Here is an 18,739-nt window from a genome sequence, read left to right on the forward strand (position 1 = left end):
GCTTGAGCCTCCCCCCCCAAAAGAACCAGGCGCAGAGGATGGGTGGTCCTGGTGTCGGCCTCTGGCTCGACTTAGCGTTCAGATGCGAGCTCTTTGTCAGACGTGGCTCTGATTAAAAAGGCACGCCGTCAGTGTTTGGCATGCCGCGTGAGCTCGGGGGGGAAGATGGGGTCCAGGTGGCCGCGCGGCGGACTCTGCCAGCTGGATCCTCTCCGACTACTAACTTCTGCATGGCGGCGTCCTGGCTTGGTGGTTGGACTGTCTTCTCCCGCCCTCAGACCTGCACCACAGCTTCCTGGGAGTCAGCACGCGGCTCAGCTTCCTCGCCGCTCACGAGCTGGCGCTTGATGTTTAGAGGCGACCCCCAGAAGCAGGGAAACTTTTTGTAGCATCGGCATGATCTCACAGCCGTGCATCGAGTGCAAACATGAATGTCACGTCTAAGTCGACACTGGTATGAAGCTGGATTGGAGTTCAATCTTGTCTCTTTTCTTGCTGCAGGTATACAAACCCCGTTTCCATATGAGTTGGGAAATTGTGTTAGATGTAAATATAAACAGAATACAATGATTTGCAAATCCTTTTCAAGCCATATTCAGTTGAATATGCTACAAAGACAACATATTTCATGTTCAAACTCATAAACTTTTTTTTTTTGCAAATAATAATTAACTTTAGAATTTGATGCCAGCAACACGTGACAAAGAAAGTTGGGAAAGGTGGCAATAAATACTGATTAAGTTGAGGAATGCTCATCAAACACTTATTTGGAACATCCCACAGGTGTGCAGGCTAATTGGGAACAGGTGGGTGCCATGATTGGGTATAAAAGCAGCTGCCATGAAATGCTAAGTAATTCACAAACAAGGATGGGGTGAGGATCACCACTTTGTAAGCAAATTGTCGAACAGTTTTAGAACAACATTTCTCAACGAGCTATTGCAAGGAATTTAGGGATTTTACCATCTAAAATCATCAAAAGGTTCAGAAAATCTGGAGAAATCACTGCACGTAAGCAATGATATTACGGACCTTTGATCCATCCCTCAGGCAGTACTGCATCAAAAAATGACATCAGTGTGTAAAGGATATCACCACATGGGCTCAGGAACACTTCATAAAACCACTGTCAGTAACTACAGTTGGTTGCTACATCTCTAAGTGCAAGTTAAAACTCTGCTATGCAAAGCAAAAGCCATTTATCAACAACACCCAGGAACACCGCTGGCTTTGCCAGGCCCAACATCACCTAAGATAAACTGATGCAAAGTGGAAAAGTGTTCTGTGGGCTGACGAGTCCACATTTCAAATTATATTTGGAAACTGTGGACGTGGTGTCCTCGGGAACAAAGAGGAAAATAACCATCCGGATTGTTATAGGTGCAAAGTTGAAAAGCCAGTATCTGTGATGGTATGGGGGTGTATTAGTGAACAAGACATGGGTAACTTACACATCTGTGAAGGCACCATTAATGCTGAAAGGTACATACGGGTTTTGGAACAACATATGCTGCCATCTAAGTGCCGTCTTTTTCATGGACGCCCCTGCTTATTTCAGCAAGACAATGCCAAGCCACGTGTTACAACAGCGTGGTTTCGTAATAAAAGAGTGCGGGTACTTTCCTGGCCCGCCTGCAGTCCAGACCTGTCTCCCATCACATTATGAAGCGTAAAATACGACAGCGGAGACCCCGGACTGTTGAAGGACTGAAGCTCTACATAAAACAAGACTGAGAAAAAATTCCACTTTCAAAGCTTCAACAATTAGTTTCCTCAGTTCCCAAACGTTTGTAACACAGTGGTGAACATGCCCTTTCCCAACTACTTTGTCACGTGTTGCAGTCATGAAATTCTAAGTTAATTATTATTTGCAAAACAAAATAAAGTTTATGAGTTTGAACATGAAATATGTTGTCTTTGTAGCATATTCAACTGAATATGGCTTGAAAAGGATTTGCAAATCATTGTATTCTGTTTATATTTACATCTAACACAATTTCCCAACTCATATGGAAACGGGGTTTGTATTATCAACAGCAGCAAGGAAACAAGTGAGAAACAAATTTGTTCAACCATACATTCTTTTTTTAATAAAGGCTACCTCCAAAGACATGCACCTGGGGATAGGCCCCTCCCACTTCCAAAGACATGCACCTGGGGATAGGCCCCTCCCACCTCCAAAGACATGCACCTGGGGTGGCAACACTAAATGGTCCCTAGTGTGTGAATGTTGTCTGTCTATCTGTTTTGGCCCTGCGATGAGATGGCGACTTGTCCAGGGTGTACGCCGCCTTCCAAAAGGGACAAGCGGTAGGAAATGGATGGATGGATGGGCTTGCTCGCTAATAAATGCCTCACTAAAAATAAACAATATATGGAGGCTATTTGAGGGTTTTCATTACAAGTCATGTCTTTTCAATGGTAACTTGTTGCTATGGTAACTTGTTGCTAGGCAGATTTCATAACATGATCCCGCATGACGGTTTGAACATTATTATTGGCTTCCTATATCTTAACCTTTATTTTTTGCTCTACCTCCTGTCTGTCTTTGTTTCCCAGACACTTTACTTCTGGCTTGAGCACCTGCGCCTATTTGCAAGGAGGATACTCACTTATGTCAGCGCCGTAGACCAGTGTTTTTCAACCACTGTGCCGCAGCACACTAGTCTGCCTTGAGATATTGTCTGGTGCGCGGTGGGAAATTATGCAACTTCACCTATTAGTCCATCCATTTGCTACCGCTTGTCCCTTTTGGGCTCGCGGGGGTTGCTGGAGCCTATCTCAGCTGCATTCCGGCAGAAGGAGGTGTACACCCTGGACAAGTCGCCACCTCATCACAGGGCCAACACAAACAGACAGACAACATTCACACACAAGGGCCAATTTAGTGTTGCGTGTCTTTAATTGGTCCAAAAAATATTTTTTGCAAATCCATCCATTTTTTACCGCTTGTCCCATTCTGGGTCGGTGGAGCCTATCTCAGCTGCATTCGAGTGGAAGGTGGTGTACATTATAATCTGCAAATATTATGCCGTTGCTTAGTGTCTGTGCTGGGTAGAGCTGGTCAGGGTTACCATGTAATACTCTTCCGTATCAGTAGGGTGGCAGCTAGTAGTTAATTGCGTAAAAGTCGGAGTGTGACAAGGATGGTTAGTTGTGATTTCAATAGAGACCACAGCGGGAGACAGCATGCAGGTAAAAGGTATGTAATGCTTAAACCAAAAGTGAACAAAAGGGAAAGGAAAAAGCAACAAAGCATAGGTAAAGCAATGGCAAAACAACAGTAAAATTGAACTTGTCAGGCTTGCCCCTGACAGTTTGTTTGTGTTTAGTATTCCCTGTCTTTAGTTCCTGTCCGTGCTCTTATTTTGTCGGTTTCCTGTTTTTTTTCCCCTGTGCGCTGGTTTCCCTTAGCTGCGGCTGATTGGCACCTGGCCACACCTGGTGTCAATCAACCCACTCCTATTTCTACCTGCTTTTGTCCTCCAGTCAGGGCTGGATTATTGTCGCTCCTGTTGCTTGTGTCGTGTCAGTGTAGCGGTAAGCTATATTTGGTTGTTTGGTGTAGCTTACTGTCTTTTGTTTCCTGATTCCAGTCTTGTTTGTTTATAGCTTAGTTTGTTTTCCGCCTTGTGCGCGCTTTTTTTGGTTTTGTTCTAGTATTTTAATTAAAATCATTTTTTCCTGCAAAATGACTCCCTCCTTCTCTGCATCTTGGGATTCGTCTACAACAAACTCTGGCAGAACTGGATACAAAGTAAACGGAAACAGAATGCTGGACGACAGCAAAAACTTGCAGCGTGCGGAGCAGAGATGGCGTCCACAAAGTACATCGGTACATGAGGTGGCAATCGACAATGTCCACACAAAGAAGGATAGCAACAACTTAAATAGCCTTGCGTGCTAACACAAAGCAGGCGCGGGGAATAGCGCTCAAAGGAAGACATGAAACTGCTCCAGGAAAACACCCACAAAACAGGAAGGCAAGTACTAAAGCACTACACACAGGAAAACACCAACAAACTCAAAATAAGGCACGACGACCTGGTGGAGTTTAACTTTTTAACGTTTTCTGCTGATGGTGTGCCTCTGTCGTTTTTAGTGGGAAAAAAATGTGCCTTGCCTCCAAAAAGGTTGAAAAACACTCCCACAGAGACTATGATGCAATAACATTTTGCTTTGTTTCTTTTGGGTTTTCCCTATTTATTTTCTGTGCACTCCTTTGCTGCACCGTTTTGTCAATAATTATATTTTTACTTGCACTTCACCTGCCGCCTCTGCATCCTGGGGTTTGAGACTAGAGATGTCTTGACAAATGCTTTAAAATGTAATATCGGAAATTATCGGTATCGGTTTCAAAATTAGCGGTATCGTTTCAAAAAGTTAAATGTATTACTTTTGTAAAACACCGCTGTGTACACGGACGTGGGGAGAAGTACAGAGCGCCATTAAGCCTTCGCATGCCGGCCCAGTCACATAATATCCACAGCTTTTCACACAGACGTGAATGCAAAGCATACTTGACCAACAGCCATACAGCTCACACTGAGGGTGGCCGTATAAACAACTTGAACACTGTTAAAATATGTGCCACACTGTGAACCCACACCAAACAAGAATGACAAACACATTTCGGCAGAACATCCGCACCGTAACACAATAGAAAAAATACCCAGACCCCTTGCAGCACTAACTCTTCCGGGACGCTACAATATACACCCCCGTTTGAAATTGCAATTTCATAATGTATTCAAACCCAATTGTCATCAATGATATTTGCAGACTAGAATACACCTCATGGACATATTTGATTCTGTAGGAATCCTGGAGTTCATCAGCCTGGCCGTGGGTCTGGTCAGCATCAGAGGCGTGGATGTCGGACTCTACCTCGGCATGAACGAGAAAGGAGAGCTCTATGGGTCGGTGAGTCAGAACCCTCTTTGTTTACTTATTAATAACTCCAAATTAGTATCCATTTGGTTCCTTTGACAAGCGTTTTTGTACAATCCTTAAAACCTCCAGTACCTTGCAGTCATATAGAGAATCTCTGACTTGTGTTTTTGCAGTAGCTCATCAAAACTAAGAGCCTGTCACATATAGATGATCTCTGACTAGTGTTTTTGCAGTATCCCTAAAAAACCTCAAGTGCAAGTTTGTCATATAAAAGATCTTTGATTTTTGTTTTTGCGGTACATCATTAAAAGAGACGAGGGCTTCTGTCACAAAGAGAGGATCTTTGCAGGTTTTGCAGTAGGTCCTTATAACCACCAAAGCCTAACTTACTAATACAGGATCTTTGACTAGTGTTTTTGCAGTATCCCTAAAAAACCTCAAGTGCACATCTGTCATATAAAGGATCTTTGATTTGTGTTTTTGCGGTACATCATTAAAAGAGAAGAGGGCTTCTGTCACTTAAAGAGGATCTTTGCAGGTTTTGCAGTCGGTCTTTTTAACCACTAATATAGGATCTGTGATTAGTTTTTTTGCAGCATCCCTAAAACCTCCAGTGCAAGTCTGTCAAATAGAGGATCTTTGATTGGTGTTTTTGCGGTACATCATTAAAAGAGGGCTACTGTCACAAAGAGAGGATCTTTGCAGGTTTTGCAGTTGGTCCATATAACTACCATTGCCTAAGTGTCTAATACAGGATCTTTGACCAGGGTTTTTGCAGTGTACCTCAAACCTTCAATGCACTCATGTCACATAAAGGATCTTTGACCAGCATTTTTACTACAGGTCCTTAAAACCCCCTTAACTTTCCTGTCAAATCAGTTTCCTTAAAGCCCCCAATGCACTCCTGTCATATAGAGGATCTTTGATATGAGTTTTTGCACCTGTCGCTTAACCAGTATCTTCGGCTAGAATTTCTGCTTTAGGTCCTTAAAACCGCCCTTGTTTACGGTCCAATTGATGATCTTTGGCTAACGTTTTTGCAGTCACTCTCAAACCTTCAGTACACTCCTGTCACATTTTGAGGCTCTTTGACTAGTGTTTTGCAGTTGGTCCTTAAAACCGCCATAGTTTTCCTGTCAAATAAGTTCACCAGTGCAGTCCTGTCATATAGAGGATCTTTGATTTGCGTTTTTGCACGAGATCATTAAAAGGGAAGAGTGCACCTGTCGCATAAAGAGAATAATTGACTTGCATTTTTGAAATAGGTCCTTCTAACCGCCAACACAGTCCTGTCAAATAGAGGATCTTTGACGACACTTTTTTGCAATATCCCTTATACCTCTAGTGCACGCTTGTCACATTTAGAGGATCTTTGACTAGTTGTTTTTTTTGGAGTAGGTCCTTTAAACTGCCAAAGTTGACCTGTTAGATAGAGGATCTTTGATTAGCGTTTCTCTCAAACCTCCAGTGTACTCCTTTATTGGAGTATCTTTGATTGTTGTTTTTCCGGTAAATCAATAAAAGAAAAGAGGGTTTCTGTCACATTAAGAGGATCTTTGCAGGTTTTGCAGTAGGTCCTTATAATAACCAAAGCCTATCTTTCTAATACAATGTCTTTGACCAGGACTTTTACAGTGTATCTCAAACCCTCAATGCACTCATGTCACATAAAAGATATTTGAACAGTATGTTTACTGTTGGTCCTTAAAACCACCTTAACTTTCCTGTCAAATCAGTTCAATGCACTCCTGTCATATAGAAGATCTTTGATATGAGTTTTTGCACTTGATCAGTGAAACAGAAGAGTGCACTTTTATCGCATAAAAATATTTGACTAGCATCTTTTGAAGTGGGTCCTGAAAACTGCCAACACACTACTGTCAAATGGAGGATCTTTGACTAGCATCTCTGCTTTAGGTCCTTAAAACCACCTGAGATTTACTGTCTAATTGATCATCTTTGTCTAGCGTTTTTGCACAATCCCTCAAACTTACACGCCACTCCTGTCACATTTTGAGGTTCTTTGACTAGCGTTGTTGCAGTTGGTCATTAAAACCGCCATAGTTTTTCTGTGGGATAAGTTCACTTAAACCCACCAGTGCACTTCTGTCATACAGAGACTCTTTGATTCGCCTTTTTGGACTACATCATTAAAACAGAAGAGTGCACCTGTCGCATAAAGAGAATATTTGACTAGCATAAAACCGCCAAAACTTACCAACTAAATAGAAGATCTTTGATTTGCGTTTCTCTTAAACCTCCAGTACACTCCTTTCATAGAGAATCTTTGACTACATTTTTTGCACTATCCCTTATACCTCCAGTGCACACTTGTCACATTTGGAGGATCTTTGACTTGTATTTTTGAAGTAGGTCCTTTAAACTACTAAGGCTTTCCTGTTAAATAGGAGATCTTTGATTGGCGTTTCGCTTAAACCTCCAGTGCACTCCTTTCATAGAGAATCTTTGACTACATTTTTTGCACTATCCCTTATACCTCCAGTGCACACTTGTCACATTTGGAGGATCTTTGACTTGTATTTTTGAAGTAGGTCCTTTAAACTAAGGAGGGTTTCCTGTTAAATAGAAGATCTTTGATTAGCGTTTCTCTTAAACCTCCAGTACACTCCTTTCATAGAGAATCTTTGACTACATTTTTTGCACTATCCCTTATACCTCCAGTGCACACTTGTCACATTTGGAGGATCTTTGACTTGTATTTTTGAAGTAGGTCCTTTAAACTACCGAGGCTTTCCTGTTAAATAGAAGATCTTTGATTGGCGATTCTCTCGAACTTCCAATGCACTCCTTTCATAGAACATCTTTGACTACATTTTTTTGCACTATCCCTTATACCTCCAGTGCACATTTGTCACATTTACAGGATCTTTGACTTGTATTTTTGAAGTATGTCCTTTAAACTAAGGAGGGTTTCCTGTTAAATAGAAGATCTTTGATTAGCGTTTCTCTTAAACCTCCAGTGCACTCCTTTCATAGAACATCTTTGACTACATTTTTTGCAATATCCCTTATACCTCCAGTGCACACTTGTCACATTTGGAGGATCTTGTGGGTCCTTTACACTACCGAGGCTTTCCAGTTAAATAGAAGATCTTTGATTAGCGTTTCTCTTAAACCTCCAGTGCACTCCTTTCATACGGAATCTTTGACTCCATTTTTTTGCACTATCCCTTATACCTCCAGTGCACACTTGTCACATTTGGAGGATCTTTGACTTGTATTTTTGAAGTAGGTCCTTTAAACTACTAAGGCTTTCCTGTTAAATAGAAGATCTTTGATTGGCGTTTCTCTCGAACTTCCAATGCACTCCTTTCATAGAACATCTTTGACTACATTTTTTTGCACTATCCCTTATACCTCCAGTGCACATTTGTCACATTTACAGGATCTTTGACTTGTATTTTTGAAGTAGGTCCTTTAAACTAAGGAGGGTTTCCTGTTAAATAGAAGATCTTTGATTAGCGTTTCTCTTAAACCTCCAGTGCACTCCTTTCATAAAGAATCTTTGACTACATTTTTTGCACTATCCCTTATACCTCCAGTGCACACTTGTCACATTTGGAAGATCTTTGACTTGTATTTTTCAAGTAGGTCCTTTAAACTACCGAGGCTTTCCTGTTAAATAGAAGATCTTTGATTGGCGTTTCTCTCAAACTTCCAATGCACTCCTTTCATAGAGGATTTTTGACTGGCGTGTTCTATAGGAGCGGATTTATTGAATGATTTTATTGCTTTATTCATGACTATGTTAACCATTTTGGAGAAGTCTTAAACTTGAAGTCATTTTCTAAGAGAAGTCCGGCACTCTGTTGTATAAAAATGCACTTTTCTTGAGCGAAAACACTTTTTCTTTCTGTAAATGCTCAGTTATGAGCCCCAGAAAGTTTTTTGTAGCATACACACGTAATCATGTGGGATTTAATGTGCTATCAAGGCTTCTGGATGGGAAAGTGCAGTGAGACAAAACAATGATGTTCTTTTGAAAAAGTCTCACAGACTTCATCTGGTAGCTCCGCCTCTTCCTGCTGCCTCATATCGACAGTAAGTCTAATCTTAACACAACTTAGACAAACTGTGGACTAGAAACAAAAGCTTGGGAATCAAAGTTTAGCCTTTTAGAAAGAAAAAAAATGACCCTAAAGTGACCTTCGGAGGCGTGTTGCCGGTGAACTTGATGACCTTTCCGGTTAAATATGGCAGCAAGCGGTTTGTTTGCTTGGCAAGAATCTCCCCTCTTTGTCATGCCTGCAGAGTTGTTTTATCTCAAGAGGGAGGAAAGAGATGAAGACAAAGAAAGGGGGGGGAAGTATGTGAGGGTTATGTGTATCAGGTGTCCCACGGCATTACCTGGGGGCCTCTCAGGGGCCGGTACCCCTCCCCGCGACTCGGAGCATTTCAAACAGAGGCCACCTTTCTACCTGGAAGCACGCCCATTTTGTTGAGAGTGCAGATATTGTTACTGCGCTATCAGAGTCTGGCATCCTGGTGCTTTGACCCCAGGTAGGGACTGGGGGAGGAAGGGGGACACCTGACTCAAACAGGAGCTCTATTAGCCAAGTCTTTTAGGGCATCCACCTGCTTGATGCATGCTGTTCAACCTAACCTTCAGTGGACCGGACACACTTTTAAAAGTCTACCGTATTTTCTGGACCATAGGGCACACCGCCGATGAAAGGTCTGTTTTTGTCCAGGCGCATTAAAGGCCTCCTGAAATGAGATGTTCTTATTTTGAAGGGGATAGCAGCTCCATTCTATGTGTCATACTTCATCATTTCGCAATAGTGCCATATTTTTGCTGAAAGGATTTAGTAGAGAAGTTCGCAACTTTCGGTGCTAAGAGAAAAGCCCTGCCTCTACCTGAAGACAATGACGTCACACGTGTGAGGGCTCCTCACATATTCACATTATTTTCAATGGGAGCCTCCAACAAAAAGTGCTATTCGGACCGAGAAAACGACAATTTCCCCATTAATTTGAGCGAGGATGAAAGATTTGTGTTTGAGGATATTGATAGCGATGGACTAGAAAAAAAAACAAAAAAACTTTGGGACGGATTCCGATGTTTTTAGACACATTTACTAGGATAATTCTGGGAAATCTCTTATTTTACTATTGTGTTGCTAGTGTTTTAGTGAGTTTAATAGTACCTGATAGTCGGAGGTCCACGGGTGTGTTGACGCCAGTGTCTCAGGGAAGTCGACGGCCGCTATGGACGGCACAAGCTCAGCTTTTCTCTGGTAAAAAGCGACTTTTTACCACAATTTTCTCACCGAAAACTGCTGGTTGACATTCCGTCGTGATTCATGTTGGCTTGACCGCTCTGATCCATAGTAAAGTTTCACCTCCAGGAATTTTAAACAAGGAATCACCATGTGTTTGTGTGGCTAAAGGCTAAAGCTTCCCAACTCCATCTTTCTACTGTGACTTCTCCAATATTAATTGAACAAATTGCAAAAGATTCAGCAACACAGATCTCCAAAATACTGTGTAATTATGCCGTTAAAGCAGACGACTTTTAGCTGTGTGTGTGTGCAGCGCTCATACTTCCTAAAAACCTGTGACGTCTTGCGTACACGTCATCATTACACGACGTGTTCAAGACGAAACTTCTTGGAAATTTAAAATTGCAATTTATGTTATTATTAATAATTAATGATATTTATCTTTGTGGAAACACTGATCATCTTAATGATCTCTTACAATAAATATATATTTTTGATGACGTGTTTTAAATAGGTTAAAATCCAATCTGCACTTTGTTAGAATACATAAATTGGACCAAGCTATATTTCTAACAAAGACAAATCGTTATTTATTCTAGATTTTCCAGAACGAAAATTTAAAAAAAAAATTCTAAAAGACTTTGAAATAAGATTTAAATTTGATTCTACAGATTTTCCAGATTTGCCGGAATAATTTTTTTGAATTTTAATCATAAGTTTGAAGAAATATTCACAAATATTTTTCCTCGAAAAAACAGAAGCTAAAATGAGGAATTAAATTCAAATGTATTTATTATTCTTTACAACAAAACAAATACAATTACTTAAATATTGATTTAAATTGTCAGGAAAGAAGAGGAAGGAATTTAAAAGGTAAAAAGGTATATGTGTTTAAAAATCCTAAAATCATTTTTAAGGTTGTATTTTTTCTCTAAAATTGTCTTTCTGAAAGTTATAAGAAGCAAAGTAAAAAAATAAATGAATTTATTTAAACAAGTGAAGACCAAGCCTTTCAAATATTTTCTTGGATTTTGAAATTCTATTTGAGTTTTGTCTCTCTTAGAATTAAAAATGTTGAGCAAATCGAGACCAGCTTGCTAGTAAATAAATACAATTAAAAAAATAGAGGCAGCTCACTGGTAAGTGCTGCTATTTGAGCTATTTTTAGAACAGGCCAGCGGGCGACTCATCTGGTCCTTACGGGCGACCACGTTGGTGACCCCTGGTCTGGAATATACTGTATTTACTATGAATCTCAGAGGGACCAATGTGCTGTCCCTAAGCAGGAAGAGGGTCTCTTCTGCCTCCACCAGCCCCCGACGAGCTTGTGATGCCATTAAGTTGGTGTCCAATAGGACGCTGGTGCACTCATGTGCCCCCGGGGTGCAGTCATGTGCCCCCCGGGGTGCGGTCATGTGCCCCCCGGGGTACAGTCATGTGCCCCCGGGGTGCAGTCGTGTGCCCCCGGGGTGCAGTCGTGTGCCCCCGGGGTGCAGTCGTGTGCCCCCCGGGGTGCAGTCATGTGCCCCCCGGGGTGCAGTCATGTGCCCCCCGGGGTGCAGTCATGTGCCCCCCGGGGTGCAGTCATGTGCCCCCCGGGGTGCAGTCATGTGCCCCCCGGGGTGCTGTTTACAGACAACAGCTCTGCACAGCCAATCAACTCCAATGTTGCTTCACAATCACTTTGCTTGACGTGCCAAAAGGCCAGAGAGGGGCCAATCGACCAATCGCAGCAGGAGTAGGAAGCCTTGGTTCTTGGATTTGGGCCCAGTCCAGGGGGTTCTCCCTCTTGTTACGGAACAGAACCAGCGGTCTTGGCAGCAGAGGAGTTACCTGCTCCTGTGTCGTCTCACGGCTCTCCCACACGCAGCCGGCCAGCTCGCTCTCACCTGCTGAACCTGCAGCCATCGCTCACGCTGTGCTGTCAGGATAGCTTTTAGAGACGCTTGCTTTGTGTGTGTGTGTGTGTGTGTGTGTGTGTGTGTGTGTGTGCACGCCCGTTAAGCGTTCATGCTGCGTTACGGGGAGAGAAACGATCCCCCCGCCCCCCCTGCCTGATGCACAATGAGAGTTCAGCAGGTCTGCAGAGCGAGTGAGGAATGCAAAGTGAAAAGTCACCCTTAATGACTCGCCCTCCTCTTGTCATAATGAGCACCTGCCCAAATGAGTTTCTGCTGCTTCATTTCAGCTTCCATGTTGCTTAATGATGCACGCTAGCGAGGGGACGCCATGGCCACTTGCTGCACTTGACTTGAAGGACCCATTGATGACCGAAATGTCACTAACAAGCTCTCTTTCTGTAGTTTTAGCGCCATAAATGAATCTGCCAGTCATTTCCCGTAATATCAATTAGTTGTTGAGTAATTGGTAAATACTAGGGGTTGAGGGTAAAAATCTATTCGAATACATTCTCTTTTTTTTTTTTTATCAATCCAACAAACCACTACACAGCAATACCATAACAATGCAATCCAATTCCAAAACCGAACCTGAGCCAGCAACACTCAGAACTGCAATAAACAGAGCAATTGAGAGGAGACACAAACACCACACAGAACAAAACAAAAGTAGTGAAACAAAAATGAATATTATCAACAACAGTATCAATATTAGTTATAATTTCAGCATAGCAGTTATTAAAAACTCCTCATTGACATTATCATTAGACATTTATAAAAATATGTAAAAAAGAACAGTGGCTTACACTTGCATGGCATCTCATAAGCTGGACAACACACTGTGTCCAATGTTTTCACAAAGATAAAATAAGTCATATTTTTGGTTCGTTTAATAGTTAAAACAAATGTACATTATTGCACTCAGTTGATAAAACACTGTCCTTTAAAATTATAAAAGCTTTTTAAAAAATGATCTACTACTTTGCTAGCATGTCAGCAGACTGGGGTAGATCCTGCTGAAATCTATGTATTGAATGCATACAGAATCCTTTTGAATCGGAAAAATATCGTTTTTGAATCGAGAATCGAATCGAATCGAAAAAATCGATATATTATTGAATCGTCACCCCAAGAATCGATATTGAATCCAATTGTGGGACAGCCAAAGATTCGCAGCCCTAGTAAATACCATATTTTCCGGACCATAAGGCACACTGCCGATGAGCGGGTTTATTCAGGTCTATTTTCATACAAAAGGTCCACCTGATTATAAGGCGCATCAAAGGAGTCATATTATGATTTTTTTTCTACATTTAAACACTTCCTTGTGGTGTTCATAACATGTAATGGTGGTTATTTGGTCAAAATGTTGCATAGATTATGTTTTACAGATCATCTTCAAGTCACTTTCTGATAGTTTTGTGTGCGGTCTTATTAACGTGGCTCACCTTCGGCAGCATCTTCTCTCCGTCATCTTTGTTGTAGCGGTGTAGCGTGCAAGGACGGGAGTGGAAGAAGTGTTTTAATGACATTCAGACTTCACTTCAATCAGTAACAGAGCAGCATCTCCTCATCCGTGACTCACTAGTGCAACAACAACACCGGAACTCTCTAATAACTAAAGTCCCTTGGGTGAATAATGTAAACTCACTACACCGGTAGTTTTTAGCGCTTTCATAGGGAGTTTATTGACGGATATAAGTTAGAACTTTACGCTACTTTATTACGATGGCGTATTTACATACAACAGCTGGTTAGAAAAGTTCAAGTTAAAAGTACCAATGATTGTCACACACACACACCAGGTGTGGCAAAATTATTCTCTGCATTTGATTCATCACCCTTGATCACCCCCTGGGAGGTGAGGGGAGCAGTGAGCAGCAGCAGTGGCCGCGCCCGGGATTCCTTTTTGGTGATTTAACCCCCAAATCCAACCCTTGATGCTGAGTGCCAAGCAGGGAGGTAATGGGTCCAGTTTTTATAGTCTTTGGTATGACTCGCCGGGGTTTGAACTCACAACCTACCCATCTCAGGGCGGACACTCTAACCACTAGGCCACCGAGTAGGTTAGTGGAATTATATCAATTATCAGTTAAATTATGCAAAAGTTGCCAGATAATATGTCTGCTAATGGGTGGCGTTTTGCGGTCCTTATACACACACCATAGTACTTGTATGTTGGACTACGGGAGCCACATTGCGCCTAAAATACATCAAGGTTTGCGGCTTCATAGCTTAACAAAGTCATACTAAAACATTTTGACAGATTTTTGAGCGCCGTGTGTAATGTTCTATATTTTCAATGGAACATTTAAAGTTTTGGTGTCATATTGTAGTCTACACATACCTCTTATGTGTGACTACCATCTACTGGTCACACTTATCATTACACCAAATAAAACTGCTTCGAGGTTGGCAAGCACAACCAGAATTAATCCGTACATTAGACGCACCGGGTTATAAAGCGCACTGTCGATTTTTGAGAAAATGAAAGGATTTTAGGTGCGCCTATAGTGGGAAAAATATGCTAACTTATTGCACTTGAAATGCCAGCTTTCCAACGCCAGACTCAATATGCTGGATCCCATTTTCCCCGCATAGACAGTGGGGAGAAACGCATTTAAAATATTGTTTTGATCAACCAATTGCATGTTTTTCTCGTTTTGGCCCATGATTACTTGAAAACTGATATGGTTAACATTATGAGCAGAAAGGAAATATACAAGAATCGGTAATTGCTCGTCCACAGACATCATAGCCGGTGTTTCCTCATGTTCTTTCATTTTGAGGAAAACATCAGTAGAGAAGGACGGGAAATTGAAAATTAGTGGCTCAACTTCTTAATATTTTGTTTTTCACTTATAAACCTTTTATTGATCAACTGGTGAATAAATTAAAACTAAAATTATTATTTTTTTATTTATATATTTTGTCATGAAAAGTAGCGTTATTTGGGGTTGGTGCACTAATTGTACGTGTATCTTGTGTTTTTTATGTTGATTTAATCAAAACAAAAAACAAAACAAAAATGAATAAAAAATTTGAGCCCGGTGTATGTGGACCACCGCACTAGGAGACGGTGTCATTGGTACACTTTTATTTAAAAGGCTTTTCTGGGACTTTTGCCTGATTACATTTGTACATGGATTTCACAGAGAAGTACGAACTCTTATGCTCTTAGATCCAACCATCAGATGTTGCTCTCGGTCTCTTTTGCTCGCACTGAATTGGGGGGAAAACTGTTGTCTATGCAGCTCCTTGTGCTTGGAACATGTCACAAAGAGACTGGAAGCTTACTGGATTTGTATCTTTAAATGCTTTTAAATCTAAACTGAGAGCATTTGAAAGAGCCTCAGTTAGCTGTAAATGTTTTACTTGAGGTCCATTCTGTCATTTAATGTCATTTGATGTGGAATTTTGCTGCCTCTTGGCCAGGTCTCCTTTAAAAAAGGATCATATTCTGATTGGAGTTTTGAGTCACTTGTGTTTTCTGTTGGTTTTGGACTCCTTTGGTTCGTGTTTGTGCACCTCCGAGTTGCTTACCATAGTTACTTATTATTTTCACCTGCTGCTTTTTCCGGACGCGCACCTGTTTTGTAATCACTGACATTTTTTAAGCCAGTCAGTCTGGCTTCCTAATTTGCAATACGCAACGGATGACAACTTTTGTACCTGCTCGTTTACCCGCTAGGCTCTTTTATTTGCTAGCTCCCACGATAGCCCCTTTGTTTTTTGCTTTCTGTGCTTTGAGCACGTTTTTCTTTGTTAAAGTCTGATTTATTTCTAAATAAATCATATGTTCCTACCTTCACGCTGCATTCCTGGGAGAACGAACTCCACACCACGATGCGACCCGGTCCTTACAGTTTTCAATCTCAATGGGATTTTTTTCCCTGGTTATATAAATGTTAAAAAAAATGATTATTTTTTTTTTTAATCAGAGTTTCCACATATTCCGACTCAGTCTTTCTCCCCTTGAGAAGGCTCCTAATTTTCAGGATTGCATTTGGCTTGAGCCTTTCAAAATATTTTCACCCTAACTGACTGAAATCCAACCAAAACCCTTCTTCTTCACAATGATGGCTGAGGACTACACTCCTCTCACTTGGTCCTTCCCATTTTGACTACAGAGGTCCATACTTTCCTCAAATTCCCATTATTCGGAAATGTAGGTAAGCTGACCCACTTCTATAGTTGTATTGCTACAACCTGCACCAATACTTCTGGCAGACATATTTGATAAGTCCTTCAAATTATTTGTGAAAATGACGTGGCTGGCGATGAAGATGCCACAAAAACACAGACTATGCGATATGGAATTGCCTCCAGTTTTGTGTAGGTGATGTCGGCAGGCACACTTTAGCTCCAAAAAACATGTCCTGAAACTCGCCGTCAATCACGACTGTAGAATTTTCCCTGTAGACATCCTTTTTAGTTCCAGAACTATGTAATGTGTAAACGTGTAAATGTTGTCAGCATTAGAGGGGCCCTTTTAAGATGGACATTAAGTGTGTTTTAATCTCAGGTTTTTATCCTTTGCCCTCAAAGTGGGGTTTTTGATTGATTGATTGATACTTTTATTAGTAGATTGCACAGTACAGTACATATTCCGTACAATTGACAACTAAAAGGTAACACCCCAATAAGTTTTTCAACTTCTTTAAGTCGGGGTCCACGTTAATCAATTAATGGTACAAATATATACTATCAACATAATACAGTCATCACACAAGTTAATCATCATAGTATATACATTGAATTATTGACATTATTTACAATCCGGGGGGTGGGATGAGGAGCTTTGGTTGATATCAGAACTTCAGTCATCAACAATTGCATCAACAGAGAAATGTGGACATTGAAACAGTGTAGGTCTTATTTAGTAGGATATGTACAGCCAGCAGAGAACATAGTGAGTTCACATAGCATAAGAACAAGTATATACATTAGAAGTACATTTGAGTTGTTTATAATCCGGGGAGATGGGATGTGAATGGAGGAGGGTATTAGTAAAGTGTTGAAGTTGCCTGGAGGTGTTGTTTTAGAGCGCTTTTGAAGGAATATAGAGATGCACTTACTTTTATACCTGTTGGGAGTGCATTCCACATTGATGTGGCATAGAAAGAGAATGAGTTAAGACCTTTGTTAGATCAGAATCTGGGTTTAACGTGGTTTGTGGCGCTCCCCCTGGTGTTGTGGTTATGGCGGTTATTTACGTTAAGGAAGTAGTTTGACATGTACTTCGGTATCAGGGAGGTGTAGCGGATTTTATAGACTAGGGTGAAAAGCATGAAGAAATCATGTTATGAAGGGTGTATTTCAAATTTTCTATGCACTGTTATTTCTTTCAGGGCTTCACGGTGGCAGAGGGGTTAGTGCGTCTGCCTCACAATACGAAGGTCCTGCAGTCCTGGGTTCAAATCCAGGCTCGGGATCTTTCTGTGTGGAGTTTGCATGTTCTCCCCGTGAATGCATGGGTTCCCTTCGGGTACTCCGGCTTCCTCCCACCTCCAAAGACATGCACCTGGGGATAGGTTGATTGGCAACACTAAATGGTCCCTAGTGTGTGAATGTTGTCTATCTGTGTTGGCGCTGCGATGGCGACTTGTCTAGGGTGTACCCCACCTTCCGCCCGATTGTAGCTGAGATAGGCGCCAGCGCCCCCCGCGACCCCAAAAAAAGGGAATAAGCGGTAGAAAATGGGTGGATGGATGTTATTTCTTTCTTTGAGTTTTTGGCACACATTAAAACACTAACACGAAGAGGAACTTATTGGAAAATAGTGGTAATTTATAAGTTGTATTATGATGTAAGAGTTGTGACGACACTTATCAGCAGTTAAGTGTTGCAGTGATTTTAAGTCATGCAGGAAATGGTCAGTGGTACTAGAGCAGGGGTGTCAAACTCAAACACAGAGTGGGCCAAAATTTAAAAGTGAACAAAGCCGCGGGCCAAGGTAGAACAAATGAACCTTTTAATAGGGACCCAAACAAGTTTTGCATTGAATATTGAACAAGCGAGACTTATATAACTTTATAGTGACATGCAAAATCCAGGTTCAAATAATACTAATAATTTAAAAATAGCAATAGCATATCAAATCAAATTTAAATAGAAATTGAATGCCTCTTTTCTATTTGCAGCCTTCTCAGGTAAATATCAAAATGAACTTTTCCCACAGGCTAATAATACATTTTTAAATTTCAGCGTCCAGGAAGAGGTAGTGCTGCAAGGGGTTCTGTGTGTTTGTTCTGTTGTGTTTATGTTATGTTACAGTGCGGATGTTCTCCCGAAATTTGCTTGTCATTCTCGTTTAGTGTTGGTTCACAGTGTGGCACATATTTGTAACAGTCTTAAAGTTGTTTATACGGCCACCCTCAGTGTGACCTGTATGGCTGTTGACCAAGCTTTCATTGCATTAGCGTGTGTGTGTGTGTAAAAGCCACATATATATTATGTGACTAGGCCAGCACGCTGTTTCTACGTAGGAAAAGCAGACGCTTGAGGCAGTGCCTTTAAGGCACGCCCCCAATATTGTTGTCCAGGTAGGAATCGGGAGAAATTTGGGAGAATGGTTGCCCTCTGTGATTTTCATGAGGTGCACAGAAATTTGGGAGTCTCCTTTTGGGGGTGGGGGGGGGGAGGGGGTTAGCAAGTATGAGTATTAGCGGTGAATGCAGTGTTACAGCGACACCGCCGCTGTTT

The 18,739-nt window shown here is 41.4% G+C and overlaps 1 protein-coding gene and 1 long non-coding RNA gene across 2 annotated transcripts in view; one reads left to right on the plus strand and one right to left on the minus strand.

Annotated features, from left to right (window-relative positions):
- Positions 1-18,739, minus strand: part of LOC133552483 (uncharacterized) — a 179,384-nt gene that overhangs the window by 140,954 nt on the left and 19,691 nt on the right. The gene's annotated exons all lie outside the window — the stretch shown is intronic.
- fgf16 (fibroblast growth factor 16) overlaps positions 1-18,739 on the plus strand; it is a 38,270-nt gene that overhangs the window by 9,410 nt on the left and 10,121 nt on the right. The window contains exon 2 of the mRNA XM_061899684.1: positions 4,820-4,923. Coding sequence (XP_061755668.1) covers positions 4,820-4,923 — 104 coding nt within the window. The remainder of the gene's footprint in view (positions 1-4,819; positions 4,924-18,739) is intronic.

Source organism: Nerophis ophidion, linkage group LG05 (assembly GCF_033978795.1).
Source record: "Nerophis ophidion isolate RoL-2023_Sa linkage group LG05, RoL_Noph_v1.0, whole genome shotgun sequence".
Classification (NCBI taxonomy): Eukaryota; Metazoa; Chordata; class Actinopteri; order Syngnathiformes; family Syngnathidae; genus Nerophis; species Nerophis ophidion.